The 24,140-nt window shown below is 39.5% G+C and overlaps 1 protein-coding gene across 2 annotated transcripts in view; it reads right to left on the bottom strand.

The window, feature by feature from the left end:
* LOC100882999 (telomerase-binding protein EST1A) overlaps positions 1–24,140 on the bottom strand; it is a 184,160-nt gene that overhangs the window by 77,609 nt on the left and 82,411 nt on the right. For both annotated transcript variants that reach the window (XM_003703923.3, XM_076530467.1), the window contains 2 exons: positions 6,667–6,848; positions 3,442–3,515 (listed from right to left, as the gene is read on the bottom strand). In XM_003703923.3, the coding sequence (XP_003703971.2) occupies positions 3,442–3,515; positions 6,667–6,848 (256 nt within the window). The remainder of the gene's footprint in view (positions 1–3,441; positions 3,516–6,666; positions 6,849–24,140) is intronic.

Here is a 24,140-nt window from a genome sequence, read left to right as displayed (position 1 = left end):
GTCACACGTGTCACATCTGCATTCACCGAACTTGAAGAACCAGACGTACTTAAGACGAATGTGGAGCAAATGGGAAGCCAAATGAATCATGATGAACACGACAATTTACCTAACAGTACATTGATAATTTTTCTTCTATTTCGACTGTTGCGAAGAGGTTCTCTATTTTTTTTTAATTATGGAGCCGGATACTTTGCGAAACATGGATGCTAAAATTATGTGGTAAACATATGTGGTAAAATTCGGTGCCCAACACTTTCCAATTCCCACATTCCCCAACTTCTACATTCCCCAATTCCACATTCACCAATTTCCACATTTACCAATTCCATATTCACCAATTCCACATTCACCAATTCCACACTCGCCAATTCCCACATTTCCCAATTCCCATATTTCCCAATTCCACATTCCCCAATTCCACATTCCCCAATTCCACATTCCCCAATTCCACAATCCCCAACTCCCACATCCCCCAATTCCCACATTCCCCAATTCCCACATTCCCCAATTCCCACATGCCCCAATTCCTACGTCCCCAAATTCTCACATTCTCCAATTCCCATATTCCTCAGTTCCCACATTCCCCAATTCCCACATTCCCCAATTCCCACATCCCCAAATTCTCACATTCTCCAACTCTCAAATCACCCAATTTCGAAGCTCTCAAATTTCTCACACACTAGATTCTCTAACCCCCAGATTCTCAAGCTCCCAAATCCTCAAACTCTCAATTCAGACAATACAGATACTACTGAAATTCGAATACATCAAACAGCAGAAGAACCCAGATTTAAGATATGAACTCAGAGTTGGGACTTCAACTCAACTTCAAATAAAATTCGAATAACTCAAACAGTAAAACCCATGTAAAACTCCGTTCCAAATAGCTCGGACACTCATAGCTGAATAAATAAAAGCATCGTTCGATTTTCAAGCAAATAACAATAAATCACGAACACGCGTCGCGATGTCTGTTCGTCGTTGATGTCTTTAGCAGGGTCGAACTTTCCCAGCTCGAGAAACCGATGCTCTCGCTGAGAATTAATAGTCCAACAGAACAGTCATAATTCAAGACACCTAAAGTGTCAACCTGAATTAATAGTCTCACGAGCGAGCCACGGAACCGAACGTGCCATAAACGTCTCTCCTCTCTGTCTACCTTGAACCTGGAGGATTAATCCGTTTGACAAAAGCAACGCGAGGAGGAGATGCAAGAAGTTGCAGGCAAGTTCTTGTTCGTCGAATTAGAAGCGTTGCCTGGGCGATAATTGCGCGCGTAGGAACTCGAAGGAACTCGACGTAGGAATCGTGCCTCTGCGTGACTGTAGATCGAGTTTTGATACGATACAGCGGTTGACCGTGACCCGCGTCACACTTTAAGTCCCTCCATTTTACTCTTTGTGAGTAGCACCTGGAACTCTACGATCTAACTATTCAAACTAGATCGACAAACATAACCTCTGATGATGTTCATAATGTTTCCTCTTTCTGGAGGAACTTCAATTGAATTTGTTCTTTGAGACTGTTTAAACATTTTTACTAACGTAACTGCATATGAATCTTATTTATGACTCTCTTTTTAGAGGAACTTACATTGATTTTGCTCTTTGAGACTGTTTACACATATTTGCTAATGTGACTACATATGAATCTTTCTTATGATTTTCTTTTTAGAGGAACTTAAATTGATTTTGCTCTTTGAGACTGTTTGAACATATTTGTTAATATAACTACATATGAATCTTTCTTATGATTTTCTTTTTAGAGGAACTTACATTGATTTTGCTCTTTGGGACTGTTTGAACATATTTGTTAATGTAACTACATATGAATCTTTCTTATGATTTCCTTTTTAGAGGAAATTAAATTGATTTTGCTCTTTGAGGCAGTTTAAATATATCTGCCAACGTAACAGCATTGTGAGGTACAATATATGTGAATCTTATTATGTATCTGCATTTTGTACTTCTCCTTTGATGACGTTCACAATGATTCTCTTTTTGGAGGAACTTAAAATGATTTTATTCTTTAGGACAGTTTGAAACATATTTGCTAAGGCAACAGCATTGTGCACTACAATATACGTGACTCATATTATGAATCAGTGTTTTGTCTTTCACCTTCGATGATGTTCACGATCATTCTCTTTCTGAAGAAATTTAAAATTGATTTTGTTCTTTTAGACAGTTTGAAACATATCTGCTAAGACAACCGCATTATGTACCATAATATACGTGAATCATGTTATGAATCAGTATTTTGTCTTTCATCTTCGATGATGTTGACAAACATTCTCTTTCTGAAGTTTAGATTGATTTTGTTCTTTGGGGTAGTTTGAAACATATTCGCTAAAACAATAGATAATAGGTCTATTTTAGATGATAGAGTTTGTTAAGAAATTTTTGTAAAAGTGTCAACTTTCAGCAAAAGAATCAATGTTTTAGGCAGTTCACATATCATCTGCAATTTATTTACTTTAGGTAAATTTAAATAAAAGTGACTATCAAACGTCCGTAAATTTAGTGTTAATTAATTTGAATAACTTCAAAGTACCTCTATAGTACAAAGAATAAATTAATATGAAATTTTGTAACAATGAATATGATTTTATCAAGCGGTCGTCGAATAGATTGTTTTCTTGATATCGATCGCAAAAGCTAAAAGCAACTTCTTGCTATGAATAATTTGTGGCCGTGGCGTAATCTGCTGGCGAGAGTATGCATCGCGTTTAGTTACCGACTGGACCGAGGATCCAGGATTCAGACCGCAAACCACAAACCGCAGGATCAGGGAGTTTGAGATATCGCACATTCTTTGCGCCCGTAGGAAACTCCTGATCCTAATATACACGACCGCGCGGCAGAAAATTTATTTCTCTTAGCGACGTTTAGCGGTTTCTAGCTGCTGTATTTACTGGGAAGTTTTTAATTAGCCGCAATCGATACGCGAATGTTCAACCTACTTTAAAGGAATTTTAGAACAAACTGAATCTTCAGGCTATGGAAATATTTCAGTGAAACAATTTTAGTTAAACCGCATTTAATATGCAAATTCTTAAAATAATTTGTACAAATAATGTAGTCAAATTGTAATTTGACTCTGTTCATTATTATAGAAGACTATAATATAGAATTAAATTAAAAATACTACAAAGTATTATAAGCTATTAAAACTTGTATAAAAATAAAGACCCGGAACTTGAGAAACCACTCACAGAAATAATTTATCGATTTTCCGTATAAACTTAAAAAATAAAAATATCTTTCTATCTCAGAAAGACAAAATATTTCCTAAAATTTACATTTCACCCGAAATATTTATATTTTAACGAAGTAAAAATGACTGTGTCGCAGTTGGATCCTCATCCAGTAAATTGTAAATTATAATTTATTTATAACTTGTATTACGAAAATCAATATCAAAGACTAAAAGACTTACCCAACTCTGTAGTCCGTGCAAGATGGCGGCGGATTCCAAACGGTGCTATGACACAGCATCCAATCGCACCAAATCTAGAAAAACACAAGGTAAAAATTGTGAATAATGAAAGATGACTATAGAAGATAATTTATTTATATCGTTTCTATTTATAGAATGTCCAGAAGACGTTTCATTTTGTCTACCACGTTCATCCATCCTGAGAAAGTGAATCGTGTGCCAACAGTGTTGTGTCGCGTCCGCTTTATCGGTAATATTAATGGTCTCCCATGAGACAAGAGAGAAACTCTCGCCATTATTCCTGCGTTTCGATAGCGATCGATCTTGTTTCCTCCGCCATTCGTTCTCAATTATGCGAGGGTGTTTTTATACATTGGTGGAAGGTACGTCGCAGGTGTTGGCCTTTTTTGGCCAGATTTTTAAGAGCGATCAGGGACAGTGATTGAGGACACTGTGAGATGGACAAATTTTTGGGAGTTTTGGAGATTTGGAACTTTTGGGGTTTCGGAATTTTGGAATTTTAAGGGTTTTGTAATTTTGGAATATTGGGATTTGGGAGGGTTGGACCTTGGGAGTGTTGGACTTTGGGAGTGTTGGACCTTGGGAGTGTTGGAATTTGGGAGGGTTGGACCTTGGTAGTATTGGAATTTGAGAGGGTTGGACCTCGGGAGTATTGGAATTTAGGAGGGTTGGATCTTGGGAGTGTTGGACCTTGGAAGTGTTGGAATTTGGGAGGATTGGACCTTGAGAGTATTGGAATTTGGAAGGGTTGGACCTTGGGAGTATTGGAATTTGGGAGGGTTGGACCTTGGGAGTATTGGAATTTGGGAGGGTTGGACCTTGGGAGTATTGGAATTTGGGAGGGTTGGGCCTTGGGAGTATTGGAATTTGGGAGGGTTGGACCTTGAGAGTATTGGGATTTGGGAGGGTTGGACCTTGAGAGTATTGGAATTTGGGAGTGTGGGACCTTGGGAGTGTTGGACCTTGAGAGTGTTGGACCTTGGGAGTGTTGGAATTTGGGAGGGTTGGACCTTGGGAGTATTGGAATTTGGGAGGGTTGGACCTTGGGAGTGTTGGAATTTAGGAGGGTTGGATCTTGGGAGTGTTGGACCTTGGGAGTGTTGGAATTTGGGGGGATTGGACCTTGAGAGTATTGGAATTTGGGAGGGTTGGACCTTGGGAGTATTGGAATTTGGGAGGGTTGGACCTTGGGAGTATTGGAATTTGGGAGGGTTGGACCTTGGGAGTATTGGAATTTGGGAGGGTTGGACCTTGGGAGTATTGGAATTTGGGAGGGTTGGACCTTGGGAGTATTGGAATTTGGGAGGGTTGGGCCTTGAGAGTATTGGAATTTGGGAGGGTTGGACCTTGAGAGTATTGGAATTTGGGAGTGTGGGACCTTGGGAGTGTTGAACCTTGAGAGTGTTGGACCTTGGGAGTGTTGGACCTTGAGAGTGTTAGACCTTGGGAGTGTTGGACCTTGAAAGTATTGGAATTTGGGAGTATTGGATCTTGGGAGTATTGGAATTTGGGAGTGTGGGACCTTGGGAGTGTTGGACCTTGGGAGTATTGGAATTTGGGAGGGTTGGACCTTGAGAGTATTGGACCTTGAGAGTATTGGAATTTGGGAGGCTTGGACCTTGGGAGTACTGGACCTTGAGAGTGTTGAACCTTGGGCGTAGTGGGATTTGAGAGTGTTGGACCTCGGGAGTATTGACTTTTGGAAGTATTGGAACTTGAGTTTTACAAGTTTGGAATATTGAAACTTCCATAATTTTTGGAATACGAAAAAAACATGTTGAGAAGTTGAAACTTCCCAAATTAGGGACTACTAAAGATTTGTCAAGTTCAAGATTTTAGACATTTCTCATTTTTAAACTTCCAAAAGTAAAATCTGAAATTCTCTTTTCTGACGAGAAGTCAAAAAGGAAGGAAACCATTTTCCTTTTCCAACGACGGACCCAGCACAAATAAAATAAAAAGCCCAAAAATTCTACTATCTACTAGGAAAACTAGCACCAGTTGCTGACACCATAAATTCAGTCTCTAATGTGGATGCACCCCTAAACTGTGACCCCGCAATACCTATCGCCATATATAATAATCAGCTACATAATAACCAGCTAGATAATAATCAGCAATTCAGCAGCAAAAAAGCTCTTAAATCCTAGCAGAATATGAACAGAATATTTGACGTAAGGATTCAAAGGATAAGAAAGTCAAAGGCGATAGTATCTCGATCGACGAGCATCGAAGGCTGCACCGGCTGGAAAAGCAGGAAGAAACCGGTGACGTCGCTGTTCCAATGGCTTGTCATAGGGTTGACCTTTATCGATGGAGCGTGCGTGCATAGCTTACGTGCGATGGGTGCATTAATCGTGAACCCGGGGTTGCATAATAAGTCGGAACACGAGCGAACCAGGTCCAAGGAAGCTGACAACGGCCACCGGTGGTTCTTGCGTGGGTGCGAAACCTGGATTCTCGCTTCATCAATTGTTGGGTGCTTATGCCAGGATTATGGCGATCATTATTGTCCAAGGTGTTATTTGAAGTTAAAATATATTTTGATATTGAAGGTTGACTTCAAAGATTTCAAACTTCTAACTTTTTCATTGGACTTTGACAATTTTTAACTTCTTATTGCAGTTCATAATTATGGAACTTTGAAACAGTTTATACATTTGGAGCTTCCAGACTTTGGGATTTTATTATGGAACTTTGAAACAGTTTATACATCTGGAGCTTCAAGACTTTGGGATTTTTATGTCTAGGTACATTGTAATGCAGGATTGAACAATTCTATAGAGCAAAATTTCTAGTTCGTTAATTTTTTAATTTTGGAAAATGAATGATGTTAGTCCAGAAATGTGGTGTATGGTGCAACAATCACGCAGTTAAAAGTGTCTCCTTTAAACATCAGAATTAATCTGAATTTAATTTGAATTATTCTATCGAACATATAAATGAAATGTAAACAATTATACAAGTCTGAAGAAATTCTAGAATCAATCAGAAACGTCCGAGTGAACACGAGTTAAGAATTTAAAAGACTCCTCCAAGTGATTTAATTTGTAATAGCAAAGAACTTGATTGTGCGCGATCGTTAGATCGCTTAAATTGATGGTAGTAGAATGACAGGTTTTTTCTCGGTACGGTGAAAGTTTCTCGGAAAAAAAGAAATCCTGGTAGAAGTTCCATTAGATATGCCATAGATAACGGAAATACCTTGATAGCTGGTAAAAGGACTTGCATGTCCTCGCTAACAACCATCCTCGGTTCTTCGCCGCTGTCCAACTGAGACTTCAACAAGGACACGCCACGTTCTAAAATCAGATTGAACATCTGCAAGGATACGACCAGTGCCCTTTCTTGGACCTCGGACCGGTAGCCCTGCTCCATTTGAGAATCTGAAACATCGAACGAAAGCATCGGACCGTTAGCGACACGAATGCGATGCTTTGGAAAACGCTTAAAACGCTTCGCTATTTAAGTCGCGATATTATCCTTTCGTATTTACAATGCTAAATAGTCTTACGGTTTAACTACTTAAATGCTGCCTTACCGTAAATATTATCTGTGTAATTCTACTCCTACGTTGCGTTTCGATTTGTTAGGTTTAATACATATTTAATCGCATCAATTTTAAAATTAGTACTCGATATGTTTTAAAATTTATGCATTTCTATATTTTCATATTTCGGTACTGCAAGTAAGGGATTGTCAGAGCTTTGTATTAAAAATTTACTAGATCGGTAGATCTTTGCATACAGAAATCTTTAGATCATTCTATAGAACCAAGTCTCTAGATGAGTGGATCTTTATAACATAAAATCACTATGCTGACAAATGTTTATATCTCCAAGTCCCTACATCACCGGAACCCTGTATTCCAAAATCCCTAGATCACTAGATCCAGAAACCCCTAGATCTCAAATTTCCCTAGTTCCCAAATTTCCCTAGATCTCAAAGTTTCCTAGATCCAAATTTCCCTAGATCCCAAATTTGTCTAGTTCCCAAATTTCCCTAATTCCCAAATTTCCCTAGATCTCAAAGTTTCCTAGATCCAAATTTCCCTAGATCCCAAATTTGCCTAGTTCCCAAATTTCCTAGATCCCAAATTTCCCTAATTCCCAAATTTCCCTAGATCTCAAAGTTTCCTAGATCCAAATTTCCCTAGATCCCAAATTTGTCTAGTTCCCAAATTTCCCTAATTCCCAAATTTCCCTAGATCTCAAAGTTTCCTAGATCCAAATTTCCCTAGATCCCAAATTTGCCTAGTTCCCAAATTTCCTAGATCCCAAATTTCCCTAATTCCCAAATTTCCCTAAATCCCAAATTTGCCTAGTTCCCAAATTTCATAGATCCCAAATTTCCCTAGTTCCCAAATTTCCCTAGATCCTAAATTTGCCTAGTTCCCAAATTTCCCTGGATCCCAAATTTGCCTAGTTCCCAAATTTCCCTGAATCCCCAACTTCCCTAGTGCTCAAATTTCCCTAGATCTCAAATTTCCCTAGATCCCAATCTGCCTAGATCCCAATCTCCCTAGATCTCAGTCTCTCTAGATCCCTACATCTCTAGAACTCCACATTCCTAGAACCTCACATCCCTAGAACCCCACATCCATAGTTCCCCACAACCCTAGATCCCAAAACCCCTACATCCCTATATCCTTCCAATTACTAATATCCTAATTTGTGTCCCAATTCTTAAACTAACATCCCAGTGCAATGCAATTAAAGAGAAAATCCCTTTAAAATCCCTAGATGGAGAAGAGTTACAAAGGAGGTCAACCAGCGAAGAGACGGACAGCGAATTGTTGGAAAATTTACAACGATCGTTAGCCCGTACAGGCAAGAAAAATGCGGAAACGTAGTTAACGAAGAGGTGGTTTTTTTTCCTCCGTCCATTGTGTCTTCTATCCCGTGGTAATCGACAGAGTGCGGACATTCGAACGTCGTATCCACCGTGAAGGGTTACGAAGAAGGCTAACAGAAACCGTAGAGAAGATCGGTGTACAACGATGTACAACAAAGAGAAAGAGGAAGCTTAACTGCTTTACGAACGCGACATCGTGCGGCACCTTTCATCTAGGATACCATGACTAGCGTTACCTTTTGCTACGAGCCTGCTTCAACATCCGCGCCAGACGTTCATTATTGATCGAACGGTTAATGAATTTTAGGATCCCGTGTGCTTTAATGAACAACGCGCAACAACCTTTCGCTGGATCTCAGATTCATCGCTTTAACATACGAGAACGGTACTACGGCCACTCTTTTTAACTGCGTCAACAATTTATTAGCGCTAAGTGCGTTATTAACACGGTACATGCTTCGTTATATCGCCATATATCTTTCGACCTTCATTTTATATATTCTGTACTATTTTTTGTATTTATGAGTCATTTTTTATGTATCATTTTATGTACGATTTTGTATATGAATTATTTTATGTCTCATTTTGAAGAACATTTTATATATCATTGTATGAACCATTGTGTGCGTCATTTTATGTATTAAGTTGTACGTGATTTTTTAAATCATTTCGTACATCATTTTATGTATCACGTTCAATACCACCTTGCACAAACATCATTCAGCCATTCCTGCGTACACGATTACATCCAGATTTTTGCGAGTAAAACAGTAAATTTGGTTAAGGATTTCTCGGTCCATAAATAACGACAGAAAATAAACGCGTGTATAAAGAACGCGAGGAGAATAATATTATAAAAGGGTAGTTATTAAGCACAATGAAATTTGCGATAGCAAATCGAACGAGCTAAGGCCAAAGGATGTTCCATAACTTCATAACGGGGTCCATGTTGCACCATAGATACACGAAAGCCACTCTTGCGATACCCATGGCGTCTGGCAGTTTAATTTATCACGTACGGGGATAATAATTAGCGTTGAACTGCGAGGTTCTCTCCGAGTCACGGCCCGTGTGGTCTTTTTCGAGACTTGGGGAGTGTAAAGGGCAATTAGTTAGGGATGATTTATAGAAAGGCCTTAACTAATTGCCAATACGATCATTAGCGAAAATTACGCGTATCGTCTGTCGACTTCCTTCTTCGTTTCCTCCCCCTTTTAGACGATCCCGCCGAACATTTTCACCGCTTTCATTCACGCCTGTCAAATTCGCGACGGACATTTTCTTATTACGAGGATCGTTTAACACTTTCGTGTATTCGGCACGATACCCGTTTCCTTCCTGCAACTTCGATCAATTGTTTTTACTTAGAACATTCATCACGTATGATACCCGTTATATGAAAAATTGTCAGATTTACCTCGTCACTTTTCAGAATATTAAATTTTCAAATGATTGAAATAGGCATTTTATTCACGTGTTAATTATAGGGGAATTATTGTGCTCGTTTATAGAATATTTTTGGTTTAATTAAGTTTTTGCTTGCAATTTGGTGGAAATTTTTGATTTGGAACTAAAGTAATTAAAATTCCAAATTCCCCGAATTCCCTAGATACCGAATTCCAATTTCCCGAATTCCCTAGATATCGACTTCCAAATTTCCCGAATTCCCTAGATGCCAAATTCTACATTTCCCGAATTCCCTAGATACCGAATTCCAAATTCCCCGAATTCCCTAGATGCCGAATTCCCAACTTTGAAAATTCCCTAAATTCCAAATTTTAAATTCCCGAATTTCAAATTTCCCCAAATTCCATGTTTCCCGAATTCCCTAGATGCCAAATCCTACATTTCCCAAATTCCCTAGATGCCAAATTCCAAATTCCCCGAATTCCATAGATGCCAAATTCCCAACTTTGAAAATTCCCTAAATTCAAAATTTCAAATTCCCGAATTTCAAATTTCCCCAAATTCCATGTTTCCCGAATTCCCTAGATGCCAAATTCTACATTTCCCAAATTCCCTAGATGCCAAATTCCAAATTCCCCGAATTCCATAGATGCCAAATTCCAAATCCCCCAAATTCCCTAGATGCCAAATTCTACATTTCCCAAATTCCCTAGATGCCAAATTCCAAATTCCCCGAATTCCATAGATGCTAAATTCCAAATCCCCCAAATTCCCTAGATGCCAAATTCCAAATTCCCCGACTTCCCTAGATTCGAAATTCCCAACTTCGAAATTTCCCTATATTCCAAAATTCAAATTCCCGAATTTCAAAATTCCCCGAATTCCACGTTTCCCAAATGTCCCAACAAATACCAAATCTGCCAGATCCCCATTATTCAAACAACCAACTCTCCGATTCGCAAAACGCAAAATCTGAAAAAATCCCGAACTCCGCAAAAAAGCAGTGAAACGTGAAAATAGTGGAACAGTGATCGAATGATCGGCTGCGAAATTCGGGGGAATTAAAATTACTAGCAACGATCATGCACGGTGTCCGTTCGCGATCGAACAAAACAGAGAGTAAATTAGCCCGTTCCATGGTGTCTAATTGAATCCCGTTGGCGAACGGCAATTGAACGCGAAAGCGAGCAACACGAGCGGTGCAAATGAAGCACGAGAGACGAGCAATTAAATCGTGGAGGCTTTGATTAGCAGTTTGGCGAGCTGCACGGACAGACAGCCGCGCGGAGAAGTAGCAACAGTTTGCAGAGGACGAACGAATAATTCGATTGATGCTGGAACAAGAGGCCGGGCAACAACCGAGCGGAATGAACCGGTGAAAAGGCTTCCTTCTTTCCTAACGAAGCAGAACGCGCGAGAACCGATTCGGCGTCGAAGCGAAAACTAACGCGTGCCGTTTAACGAAGTTCGAGGCCGAGGTCAGGTCCGTTCTGTTTTCGGAACCGATATTAACGCGATTACATCGGGAAAACGGAGTCGGCGAATCGAGTTAGTCGGCTGCCACGATAACTCGTTTAGTATCGATTCGTACGACCTCGTCCAATCGTAAACCGGCGCTATAATGAATTTTCCCGAGACGTTTATTCCGACGGGGTCCTTTCGTTGTCAAATTAACTGCACGGAAAGGATCGTTATGAAATACCAACGTCTGCTACGACTAAGCATTCTATTCTCTTATCGAATTAATCGACTACAACTTCTGAGTACGATCAGTTTCAAATATTTAGTTTTGACGGGTCTTTACTGTTTCTTCGTACTTTTAAATTTTTTGTATTACGTATCGAAATTATGATCACCATATACATATTACATATACATATACATATTACATATACATATACATATTACATATTACATATACATATTACATATACATATTACATATATACATATTACATATACATATTACATATATACATATTGCATATACATATTACATATACATATTGCATATACATATTGCATATACATATTACATATACATATTACATATACATATTACACATACATATTGCATATACATATTGCATATACATATTGCATATACATATTGCATATACATATTGCATATACATATTACATATACATATACATATTACATATTACATATGCATATTACATATGCATATTACATATACATATTACATATGCATATTACATATGCATATTACATGTACATATTACATGTACATATTACATGTACATATTACATATACATATTACATATACATATTACATATACATATTACATATACATATTACATATACATATTGCATATACATATTGCATATACATATTACATATACATATTACATATGCATATTACATATACATATTACATGTACATATTACATATACATATTACATGTACATATTACATATACATATTACATATACATATTACATATACATATTACATATACATATTATATATACATATTACATATACATATTACAAATACTACATATACATATTATGGTAACGATGCCATCTGCATACACGGTTGCTACATATCGAAGCATGTTAAAAATTCGAATGAGATATGTCAAATTTCGTGAGTGCACTAGTCACACATGTGTCACATACGCGAAGTTAAAACATGTCCACCTATTTCGTACCTCACACGTTACCCTCCCTTTTCAAAAATACACAATTCTCCCATACTCAAAGTACCTACCCCGAAATCCATTTAAACAAGTACCCAAGTGTGCAATTAACAATTAGAGATGTTCGATGCAAAAGACGAAATGAAAGGGTAAATGGTTGCCACCTTGCGTGCTGTTGCGAATCACCCGTCGCACGTAATTGCATCCCGCGAGATTTATGCGTATTTACGAGGATGCATCATCCGTGTCCGTCGCTGTATCAAATTCAATTATTGTTGGCAACGTTCAATTATTGTTGGCAACGGGTATCAAATGTTAGAACGGCCATCATCGCAGTCATCGCTCTAGGAGGTCCGCTTTCGACTATATCGCATGACAGTGCTCTGTCCTTTCGTCTCCTTCCAGTCTATCAATCTAACAGTTGTTACCTCCTGTTTCTCGTGTCACGAGAGAAATATGGGGATGTTTTTCACTCTCGTTAATTCTCTTTTCTTTCAAAATTGTTGCACTTCTCTCTAATTCTATATTTAGGCTCAATTTGTCCTCAATTAGAACTCATTTAAAGTTGCATAGGAAGTTTATAATTGTACAATAAATATATAATATTATTTAAATCATTTATTACCACAACCCCCAAATGTCTTCTATCACTTGCAATAGTTTTATAGCAAAATATGTATGAGCGTATAATTTTGAAAATTAATTTTTATTTCAAAAAATAATATATTTGTCCATATCGGTACATCAGTATAATATATGTTATAAATTTACAACCTGTGTACTAAAAACCCTGTGTACTTAAAATAAAAATTGAGTAATTAAAAAGAACTTAATGCTCGAAAAGACCTATCGGATAGTTCTGAAGTAGCGTTCCTATCTCGCCGTTTGATAATTTCGAACACCCATAATTACGGTTAATGAGCTCGAACGGTAGCATTCGTGCGAGATCCAGCGAGATACGTTAAATCATAAATCCAGCAAAATGACCGCGGGGCCAGGACGTTAAGAGCGTTGTTCACACCTACGTGTAAGACGGGAACGTCGGGAATTTCGCCAAGGTCTTCTCGGGATCTTCACGCACGAACGACCCTTTTTGTTGTTCCAATGGCTGACATGCTTGTCATACCTGACTGCTGCTCCCGAAGGCTTCCTGTCCTTGCGGACAGCTCTCTGTTTAATGAACACCGTGTTGCTTTCATTTATCGCATCGCACGAACACTTTTTAACCTTCGATTATATTCATCCGTCTCGATAATCGTTCTCCATTCTGTTCGTGGTATTTTTCATCACCCATATCGATGATTCGTTACGTTACGTTTCGGTGTTTTGCATTTTACCTTCGTTATTGTGCTCTTGCTTCTGCCGATTCATTTTCGAACGTTGACTGTCCTTCGTACGAGGTTTTTGGAATTTAAGAACTTGAGGAACGTTCAAATTTAGGTGAAGATCAGTATGAAGGACCTTTGTTCAGTCACTTAAATATTTCAGAATCGAGCAATTTAATAAACTGCAAATTTTGCAAACCCTATCAGTGATCCATAATTCACAGCCCTGCCCTGAGAAAATTTGTCAATGATCAAAGACCTAGCTAATGCTTGAAAGAAGTCATCAGCTGAGCTACAGAAATCGTTAGACAGTGCGTAAAACACGGAGTAGTCTTAAATTAGATAACTCGATAACTTTCAAATTTCATAAATCCTATAATACATTGTTCAAAATTCTTGCAGTACCAAAAGTACTAGTGATCAGCAAAAAAAGTGAACCAACAAAGGACCATGAATCTGAGGCAAAGTCGTCAAACCAAGATATTAAAAAATCCGCAAACTCGCTAATTTACAAATTTCCCAAAGCCCATTAGCAGTATGTAATTTCCATCGAGCAAGAAAGTATTTTAATGATCGAAGATGTAGTAAAGTATCAGCATGAATCTGCGGTAAAGAGGAACGTCGTTTAGTGGCGGTTGGTGGCACGCAAAGAAGCTGTCGGAGTTAGAGGCGCCTGGCGCTCCCCGGTGGCGCCAGGCGCTTCAACGCGTTCGTCTTGGTGTTCCAGCTCGTGTGAACGAACCATAAGGATAGTTACATGGGCATCGTGCATACGCGCGGATAATACGTGGCGGCGGCTGCGTCCTTGGCGGTGCACGCGCGTTTTTCTGCTCGATAACCAGCGAACGGTCTTACCACGCGCATAGATGGCTACCACGGGGGATGGAAAAAGAAAGGGAGAAAGAGAACAGCTAGAAAGCTGCTCGACGCTATGCTGTACGTACACGCGAGTTAAGTTATCGTAAACTGGTTTGCCGGCCGGGATGGCGCGGGGACGATTTAATAAAATGGCGCCAGCCGGCTAGCTGGATATCCGATTACGATATCCGGGAGGGCCGATAAATTCCGCGAGAAACGGTGGGTCGTGTCGATAACCCGACGAGAACTAACGTCCTGGATAACGCTACCGCTAATTGAAAACCACCCTATCATTATTTACCTGTTGTCCTAATTTCGATGTTGTTCTAATCGATTTTAGAATCTACCTTCTTTATCAGTACTTTTTAGAAACGTATATACACATATGCATATGTAATCACATGTTCGTTAATATATACGAAAGGTGTACATCACTTAAGTTTCTGTTATTGTAACATGTTCGTGTGTTAGTATTATCATGCATGTGTATGAATAAAATATGTTTGACACAGTCATATGTATGAATACAGTATGTTTGACATGTGTATGTGACACATGTATTTGTCATATGTGTGTATATGAATGTAATATGTTTGATACAATCATATGTATGAATACAGTATGTTTGACACATGTATGTGACACATGTATTTGTCATATGTATGTACGAATAAAATAGGTTTGACACAGTCATATGTACATATGTGTATGAATATAATGTCTGATACAGTCATATGTACATATGTGTATGAATATAATGTCTGATACAGTCATATGCACATATGTGTATGAATATAATGTTTGATACAGTCATATGTACATATGTGTATGAATATAATGTCTGATAGAGTCATATGTACATACGTGTATGAATATAATGTCTGATACAGTCATATGTACATATGCGTATGAATATAATGTATGATACAGTCATATGTACATATGTGTATGAATATAAGGTCTGATACAGTCATATGTACATATGTGTATGAATATAATATCTGATACAGTCATATGTACATGTATGAATATGTTTGACACAGTCATATGTACATGTATGAATATGTTTGACACAGTCATATGTATGTATATGAATATGTTTGAGACAGTCATACGTACACATATGAATATGTTTGACACAGCATACATATGAATACAACATGTCTGGCACAGCATACATATGAATACAACATGTCTAACACAGCCATACAGAAGAATACAATATGTCTGACACAAACGAATACATGTCGAACACATATGAATACGAAATGTTAAACGAGTCCAAATGACGAGTAAACTCGTCAGAACTATCGTATCACCTGTTAGCAGCAACATGGACTCTCGCTTTTAGCCAGCCACTCGATGGTACTTTTATCCCCGTACACGAACGGTATAAGAAGAGTCGAAGGTAGAAAAAGAGCACGACAGAGAAAGAAAGAGAGAAACAGCCGCGTTTATTCGTCTGCAAATTAGTCACGAAGTCGGCGGATCGGAATGGCAATGGTGGTGTGGTGGTGGCGATGATGGTGGCGCTGCCGTTGGTGGTTGAATAGCTTCTGCTGGCAAGCAGAGAGCTCAACGTACGACCTTGGCGAGGCCTTGCGAGGTCGCTGACATGATTCCATCCTGTCCACGGACTCGGCAGATCGTTGGGATTAGGAGAAGCAGGGAGAGACGAGAGAACGGCTGTAGGTGTCACCTCTTATCATCCACCACGTCCTCTGCTGGAGAACTGATTTTTATCGGACTTCTACGACCAAATGGATTTCCCTGCCAACCTGGCAAATACGTCATTTGCCATCTAACTGAAAGGCGAACCAACTTAACCCCTTGAACTAATACCTTGCAAGGTACACTTTCAAACTTACTGAAAAGTTTGGGTACTTATGAAATTATTTTTATATTATTTTTATATTCATCACATAACTCTATAATAAACGTCATGAAATATTAAAATAACAAATAGAATATTAAATGAATGCATATAAAATAGAATGTATATAACCGCTCAAATAAGTACCATTTAACGTGATATCAATTTAGCAACCTTGTATCCGTTATTCCGCGAATCAATATGCTAAAAAGACTGCATACTTGAAAAAGACCGCATACGATCGAATTATAAGGAATTGCCTTTACGAGCTCTGATGATACATCCGTAGAAATGCTTTGGCACCAAGAGTCAATTTGTGCGTTCATTAGAATGCGAATCGCCTACGAAAGGTGCATCGCGAGCTATAAACCCACGGCAAGCTATAGTTTTCGTATCTTTGTGTAGCACAACTTTGCGTAATCCAAGATCGGAAAAAGCCGAGTGTACTTTATCTAGTCGTAATACACACCGTATCATCGCTATGTATCATTTGCAGCTATGATTATAGGAAACTCGGTTTCTGCCAGTTGGTGTACGAATGAGGGAAAAAAGCGACGCAGAATAAAAATTACGGAGAAAGAAGATACGCGGAGAAGACTGAGCTTGCGTGCCCTGATGCCGTGTCGCGATGCTAAACTCTCCAGCTTTTTTTTTTCTTCGTCGTCGCTAAACGTGCACCGACTGTGTAATTAAAGTCAAAATGAGATTATTCGCGACACGAGAGGATGCAATCTACGCGATTGCTTTTTCCTTTCGCGAGGATAGTTCTGGACAAGGTAATTGCATTTATATTTGAGCTTTGAAGCCACAAATTTTGGTGAAATTCTCGTACTCCCAAGGTTCAATACTTTAAAGGTTTAATACTTTCAAGGTCCAACACTCCCAAAGTCCAATACTCTTAAGGTCCAATACTCTCAAGGTCCAACACTCTCAAGGTCCAATACTCTCAAGGTCCAACACTCTCAAGGTCCAACACTCCCAAGGTCCAACACTCTCAAATCCCAATTCTCCCAAGGTCCAATACTCCCAAGGTCCAACACTCCCAAGGTCCAACACTCCCAAGGTCCAACACTCTCAAATTCCAATTCTCCCAAGGTCCAGCACTCCCAAGGTCCAACACTCTCAAATCCCAATTCTCCCAAGGTCCAATACTCCTAAGGTCCAACACTCCCAAGGTCCAACACTCCCAAGGTCCAACACTCTCAAGGTCCAACACTCTCAAATTCCAATTCTCCCAAGGTCCAGCACTCCCAAGGTCCAACACTCCCAAATCCCAATTCTCCCAAGGTCCAACACTCTCAAGGTCCAACACTCCCAAGGTCCAGCACTCCCAAATCCCAATTCTCCCAAGGTCCAATACTCCCTAGGTCCAACACTCCCAAATCCCAATACTTCCAAGGTCCAACACTCCCAAATCCCAATACTCCCTAGGTCTAACACTCCCAAATCCCAACCCTCCCAAATCCCCACCCTCCCAAAGTCCAACACTCCCAAATCCCCACCCTCCCAAATCCCAACCCTCCCAAATCCCAACCCTCCCAAATCCCAACACTCCCAAATCCCAACCCCCCAAATCCCAATACCTCCAACTCCGCTTCATACATCCCCAACTCCCCATAATCCCAGAATAGCACCGAAGGTGGTACAATGATCTGTCAAGTACTAGAAATAGATGATAATGCTTCCTTCCAATGTGCATGTCCTCCAGCACCGATTAATACACGTTCCCATACGAAGATTCTTCATAGAGCACCATGAATATCTGAAGAGTACTTGAAACGCAACTCGAACCAATCGTTCATCCTAGACGGTGGCGAATGTCACGGAAGAAAACTGAGGTCCTAACGAGATGGATAAATCACTGACCACGACAGGTAACTGTCCCCCTGTGAACGCTTGATCTCTGACTGACTGTTGATCGAATACTGAGCCTTGGGCTTTTATAGGTTGCTACAGGTGGATTGTTTTAGATCTGAAGATACTAGGATGTTGGGTGGTTTAGGTTGAACTGTGGGGATTGCAATAATTTATTGTAATATGTTTGTTCATGTGAACAACGTGTCAGGTTGTAAAGGTGGAGAAATATGGACATGTGGGGATGTGGATATATGAGAAGTTAGATGTATGTGGGTTTAGATATTGCTTGAATTTGGATATACCAAGATTTCGACATATGAGGATTTTAACATATGTACATTTGTCCATATAAGTATTTGGACGTATGAGGGTCTGAGTATTCAGAGATTTGAACATATGTGGATTTGAGCCACATGTAGAGATTAGAACATGCAGAAATTTGGATACATGAAAATTTGAATCTACAGACATACAGTCATATGAGGACCTGTGCATATAGGGATTTGAACAGTGAACTTTGAGATTGATATGTGATCATACAAAGATTTGTATATGTACATCACACACGTATCTCAACACTAAAATTTGAAATAGAAATTTGAGTATATGAAGATATGAATATATGAGCATTGAATCACACACGTACGTGAACCCATCCAAGAACCAAAAGTCGAACATCAAATTTCGAACCAACGCTACATGCAGAGGATATAGCAGCGTAGTCGGCATATATCACATATTTTGAGACAAGCTGTACACGCCCTAACAAGCAGGCTCGAAGTTAGTTTTCCTTCCATCGATTACCCTCGGGTCGCAATTGGAATGCACGTAGCCGGTGTAAGCGATCGGCCACCCGTGCGAGGCAACGCGTCGTGTCGCAGATAGATAAACTTAATAGCTCCATCCATTCAGCAGCGTCGATTATTGCCGCGCTAACGCGTGCGAGCGAGCAGAGTCCGAGCGAACGGCTTATTACTCGCACGACACGCGAGACGTTCGTCGAATTCCTTTGTGTCCTCGATCGTTCGTCTTCCGCGAACATTCGAGCGTGTTCCGGCAGGTGAACTCGCGACATTTACGTCAAGAAACCGCGATCATCGAGCAAATCGACCAAACATTGTTGCTCGACTCGTGGGAAACGCGTTATTCTTTGGTGGAGGAGCAAGAAGTGGAAAAAGCTGTCGGTTTCATGGCGTTCGGTCGAGAAAAGGACGCTCTCCGGGGAGCAGAAAGAGCGAAACTTATCCTCTTCGGGGTCCTTTTATCCGCAACGAGAGATTCGCGGGATTTCTGCACGAACGGGAACCCTGATGAGACCACCTGAATAAACCAGACGCAATCATAACAAATTATGTGTCATTTGTTTGATTACGTGAGCGGGTAAAGGAGGCCATTATCGATGCGTTTAGCGAGAATGTTGTCGATCTGAGGAAAAGTGAGCAAGGTTGCAAGAGCAGATATATTCTAGGAAATTTCTACGTTTGGAGAGATGGGAAAATTGAGGTAGGGGAAAGTTGAGGGAATTTAAGAATAGGGAAATTTTCATGGGGAAAATATAAGAGTTGGAGATGAAAGTATGGGAGACTTGGGAATTGGGGATTTTTGGATTTGGGGAATTCGGGATTTGGGGAATTTGGGAGTTGGGGGATTTGGGATTTGGGGAATTTGGGATTTGGGGAATTTGGGATTTGGGGAATTTGGGATTTGGGGAATTTGGGATTTGGGGAATTTGGGATTTGGGGAATTTGGGATTTGGGGAATTTGGGATTTGGGGAATTTGGGATTTGGGGAATTTGGGATTTGGGGAATTTGGGATTTGGGGAATTTGGGATTTGGGGAATTTGGGATTTGGGGAATTTGGGATTTGGGGAATTTGGGATTTGAGGAATTTGGGATTTGGGGAATTTGGGATTTGGGGAATTTGGGATTTGGAGAATTTGGGATTTGAGGAATTTGGGATTTGGGGAATTTGGGGTTTGGGGAATTTGGGATTTGGGGAATTTGGGATTTGGGAAATTTGGGATTCGGGGAATTTGGGATTTGGGAAATTTGGGATTTGGGGAATTTGGGATATGGTGAATTTTGGATTCGGGAAATTTGGAATTCGGGGAATTTGGGATTCGGGGAATTTGGGATTCGGGGAATTTGGGATTCGGGGAATTTGGGATTCGGGGAATTTGGAATTCGGGGAATTTGGGATTCGGGGAATTTGGGATTTGAGGAATTTGGGACTTGGAGAATTTGGGATTTGAGGAATTTGGGATTTGGGGAATTTGGGGTTTGGGGAATTTGGGATTTGGGAAATTTGGGATTCGGGGAATTTGGGATTTGGGAAATTTGGGATTTGGGGAATTTGGGATATGGTGAATTTTGGATTCGGGGAATTTGGAATTCGGGGAATTTGGGATTCGGGGAATTTGGGATTCGGGGAATTTGGGATTCGGGGAATTTGGAATTCGGGGAATTTGGGATTCGGGGAATTTGGGATTTGAGGAATTTGGGACTTGGAGAATTTGGGATTTGGAGAATTTGGGATTTAGGAAGTTTACAATTTGGAGAATTTGGAATTTGGGGAAATTGGAATTTGGGAAAATTGGAATTTCGGAAAATTGGAATCTGGAGAATTTGGAATTTCGGAAAATTGGAATCTGGGGAATTTGGAATTTCGGAAAATTGGAATCTGGGGAATTTGGAATTTGGGGAAATTGGAATTTGAGAAATTTGGAATTTGGGAAAATTGGAATCTGGGGAATTTGGAATTTGGAATATGGGGAAATTGGAATCTGGAGAATTTGGATTTTGGAATTTGGGGAGTTTGAGATCTGTGGAATTTCAGATTTGCGAAATTGTGGATTTCAGGAATTCCGGATCTAGGGAATTTTGAATTTGGAAATTTTTGGATCCATGGAATTTTGAACCTGGAGAATTTAAAAATCACTATATATAAGAATTGAGAACGATGGAAGTCGACTTGTTCGAGTAAAAGGATTAAGATGGATGGAGGTAGCAAGTTACTTTTCACATGGACCACAAACGGAACCACGGACCTGTGTTTCCTCCGGAGAATGAAAAGTAACTGAATAGAAACATTGTCGGAGCCGGACCGGTGGTAAATTACCGCATCACGCAAAGTTGAATCGCGCAAGAAGATTGTGGTTAACATTGTTGAGAATCAAGTTTTACTTGATACCTACATCGATGAATTGTTTTGTAACGCAAGAACTTGCGGCCGGTTAAATTGTAGACAGTAGATTCCTTCGTGATACATTATTATAGAAATTGCGTATAATCAGGAAATAATAAAATATACATAGTTTCTTGTATCGCGACGCAACATCGGCTGTATCTTAAAGAAACGGTCGTGTGCCTTGTACGATTATAACTGTAAAATCTGTTTTGCATTAAAATAATAATGTTTATGGTGATAAAGATGTAGTAATAATTATTAATAAAAATAAAGAGTAATTTGTAAGGCATAGCGAACGACTGTCACTCGTTTGAATATTTAGCTTCCACTCGTCAAGAGTCATCCGATAATTAGTTGATTCTCTTCCCATTATCGCTTACCAGGCATTTTATTGCTCCAATTACTTTATCTATATTAACGTACGATCATTAGCGAGGCTCGTTAGGTTTCATAAAAAATGCATGCGATTTATCAACGTCAGTCCGATACAATTAATCTTTTCCATCGAAAACACCGAAGGCACTGATTGCAATGAACGCGATTCACCTTTCAACAAGCTCTTCTTGCACGATTTTTCTCACGTTCGATCCATAATCGGCTTCTTAAATGAATAAAGCTAGACAGACAGTCTACGAGCATGATTTATATACTCTTAATATATTTGCGAACATTGGCGTAACCTATCACCCTTCTTGCACCGAATAAATCATTGCACTCAACAATTTTTTTGCCTTCCAAAATGCATATTTTTCAAATTTCTAAATCTCGAGTTTTCGAATTTTCAAATTGATGAAATGGAAATCTATAGAACTTTTCAAATTTTGGAATCTCGAATTTTCAAATTTTCAAGTTAATGAAATAGAAATCTATAGAACTTTTAAAATTTTGTAATCTCGAATGTTTCAATTTTCAAATTAATGAATTAAAAATCTATCGATCTAAAAATCTCAGAAAACAAGTAGAATGAGATGTGAATCTAGGGAGATGGATATTAAGAGACTTGAGAATCTAGGGAGATGGCCATCTAGGGAGTTAAAGATCTAGGAAAATTGGAACCTAAGCAAATTTGGAACTAGAGAAATTCGGAGCTAGGGATATTTGAAACTAGAGAGATGGGTTCTAGGGAAATTTGGAACTAGGGAAATTCAGAGCTGGGGGTATTGGAAACTAGAGAAATGGGTTCTAGGGAAATTTGGAACTAGGGAAATTTAGAGCTAGGGGTATTGGAAACTAGAGAAATGGGATCTAGGAAAATTCGGAACTAGGGAAATTTTGGAACTAGGGAGCTTTGGAACTAAGGAAATTCGGAACTAGGGAAATTCAGAGCTAGGGGTATTGGAAACTAGAGAAATGGGATCTAGGGAAATTCGGAACTAGGGAAATTTGGATCTAGGAAGATTTGGAACTAAGGAAATTCGGAACTAGAGAAATTTGGAACTAGGGAAATTCAGAGCTAGGGGTATTGGAAACTAGAGAAATGGGATCTAGGAAAATTCGGAACTAGGGAAATTTGGAACTAGGGAGATTTGGAACTAAGGAAATTCGGAACTAGGGAAATTTGGAACTAGGGAAATTCTGAGCTAGAGATATTGGAAACTAGAGAAATGGGATCTAGGAAAATTCGGAACTAGGGAAATTTGGAACTAGGGAGATTTGGAACTAAGGAAATTCGGAACTAGGGAAATTCAGAGCTAGGGGTATTGGAAACTAGAGAAATGGGATCTAGGGAAATTTGGAACTAGGGAGCTTTGGAACTAAGGAAATTCGGAACTAGGGAAATTTGGAACTAGGGTAATTTGGAACTAGGGAAATTCTGAGCTAGGGATATTGGAAACTAGAGAATTGGCATCTAGGGAAATTTGGAACTAGGGAAACTCGGTGCTAGGAAAATTAGGAACTAGAGAAATGGGATCTAAGGAAATTTAGATCTCGAGAAATTTGGATCTAGGGAAATTTGCATTTAGCTGAAATTTGGATTTAAGGAAATTTGAATCTAGGGATATTTGCACCCAGGGGAAATTTGTATCTAGTGAAATTCGGTTTTAGGGAAATTGGATTCTAAGGAAATTTTAATCCAACGAAATCTAGGGAAGTACAGATCAATAGAAATAGCAATCTAGAAACAGAGAAATCTATATAAATATTAATCTTGAATAACAAGTGTACACCGGAATCTGAGGATTACCATGCAAACAAAAGACAATCGAATGAAATAAAATTCACTGAGTAAAACGTAATGCCCGACGCGTAACCGGTCCCACTGCGCGATGTTGTATCGAAAGGGTTAACGCAGCGATCCAGTTAACTGCGTATAATGTTCAACGAGCACCGTACGATCGTTTGATCGATGCCGGAAACGAGAACAAGGATCATAAGTCTTGTTCGATGTCGCGATAAACTCGTCCTCCGCCCATCGTGTCCCCGCGAATCGTTAGTCAATCGACCAAGGTAAAGACCATCACGATTCCACAGTCTCCTTTTTTCCCGTTCGTTTCGCGCGAAAGTGGCCGATGCCGTTCGAGATATATCCCTGTAACGTTCCTCGTGGAGCGTTATGCAAATACGACGAGGAACAAGAAGAGGAAGAAGAAGAAGAAGAGGGTGTTGGTGGGTAGATCGGCGCATGCCATCGTCGCGGTACGTGGCCGA

This window comes from Megachile rotundata, chromosome 4 (assembly GCF_050947335.1).
Source record: "Megachile rotundata isolate GNS110a chromosome 4, iyMegRotu1, whole genome shotgun sequence".
Lineage (NCBI taxonomy): Eukaryota > Metazoa > Arthropoda > Insecta > Hymenoptera > Megachilidae > Megachile > Megachile rotundata.
Note: the sequence above shows the minus strand (reverse complement) of the source record. Positions and strands in the feature narration are given on the sequence as shown.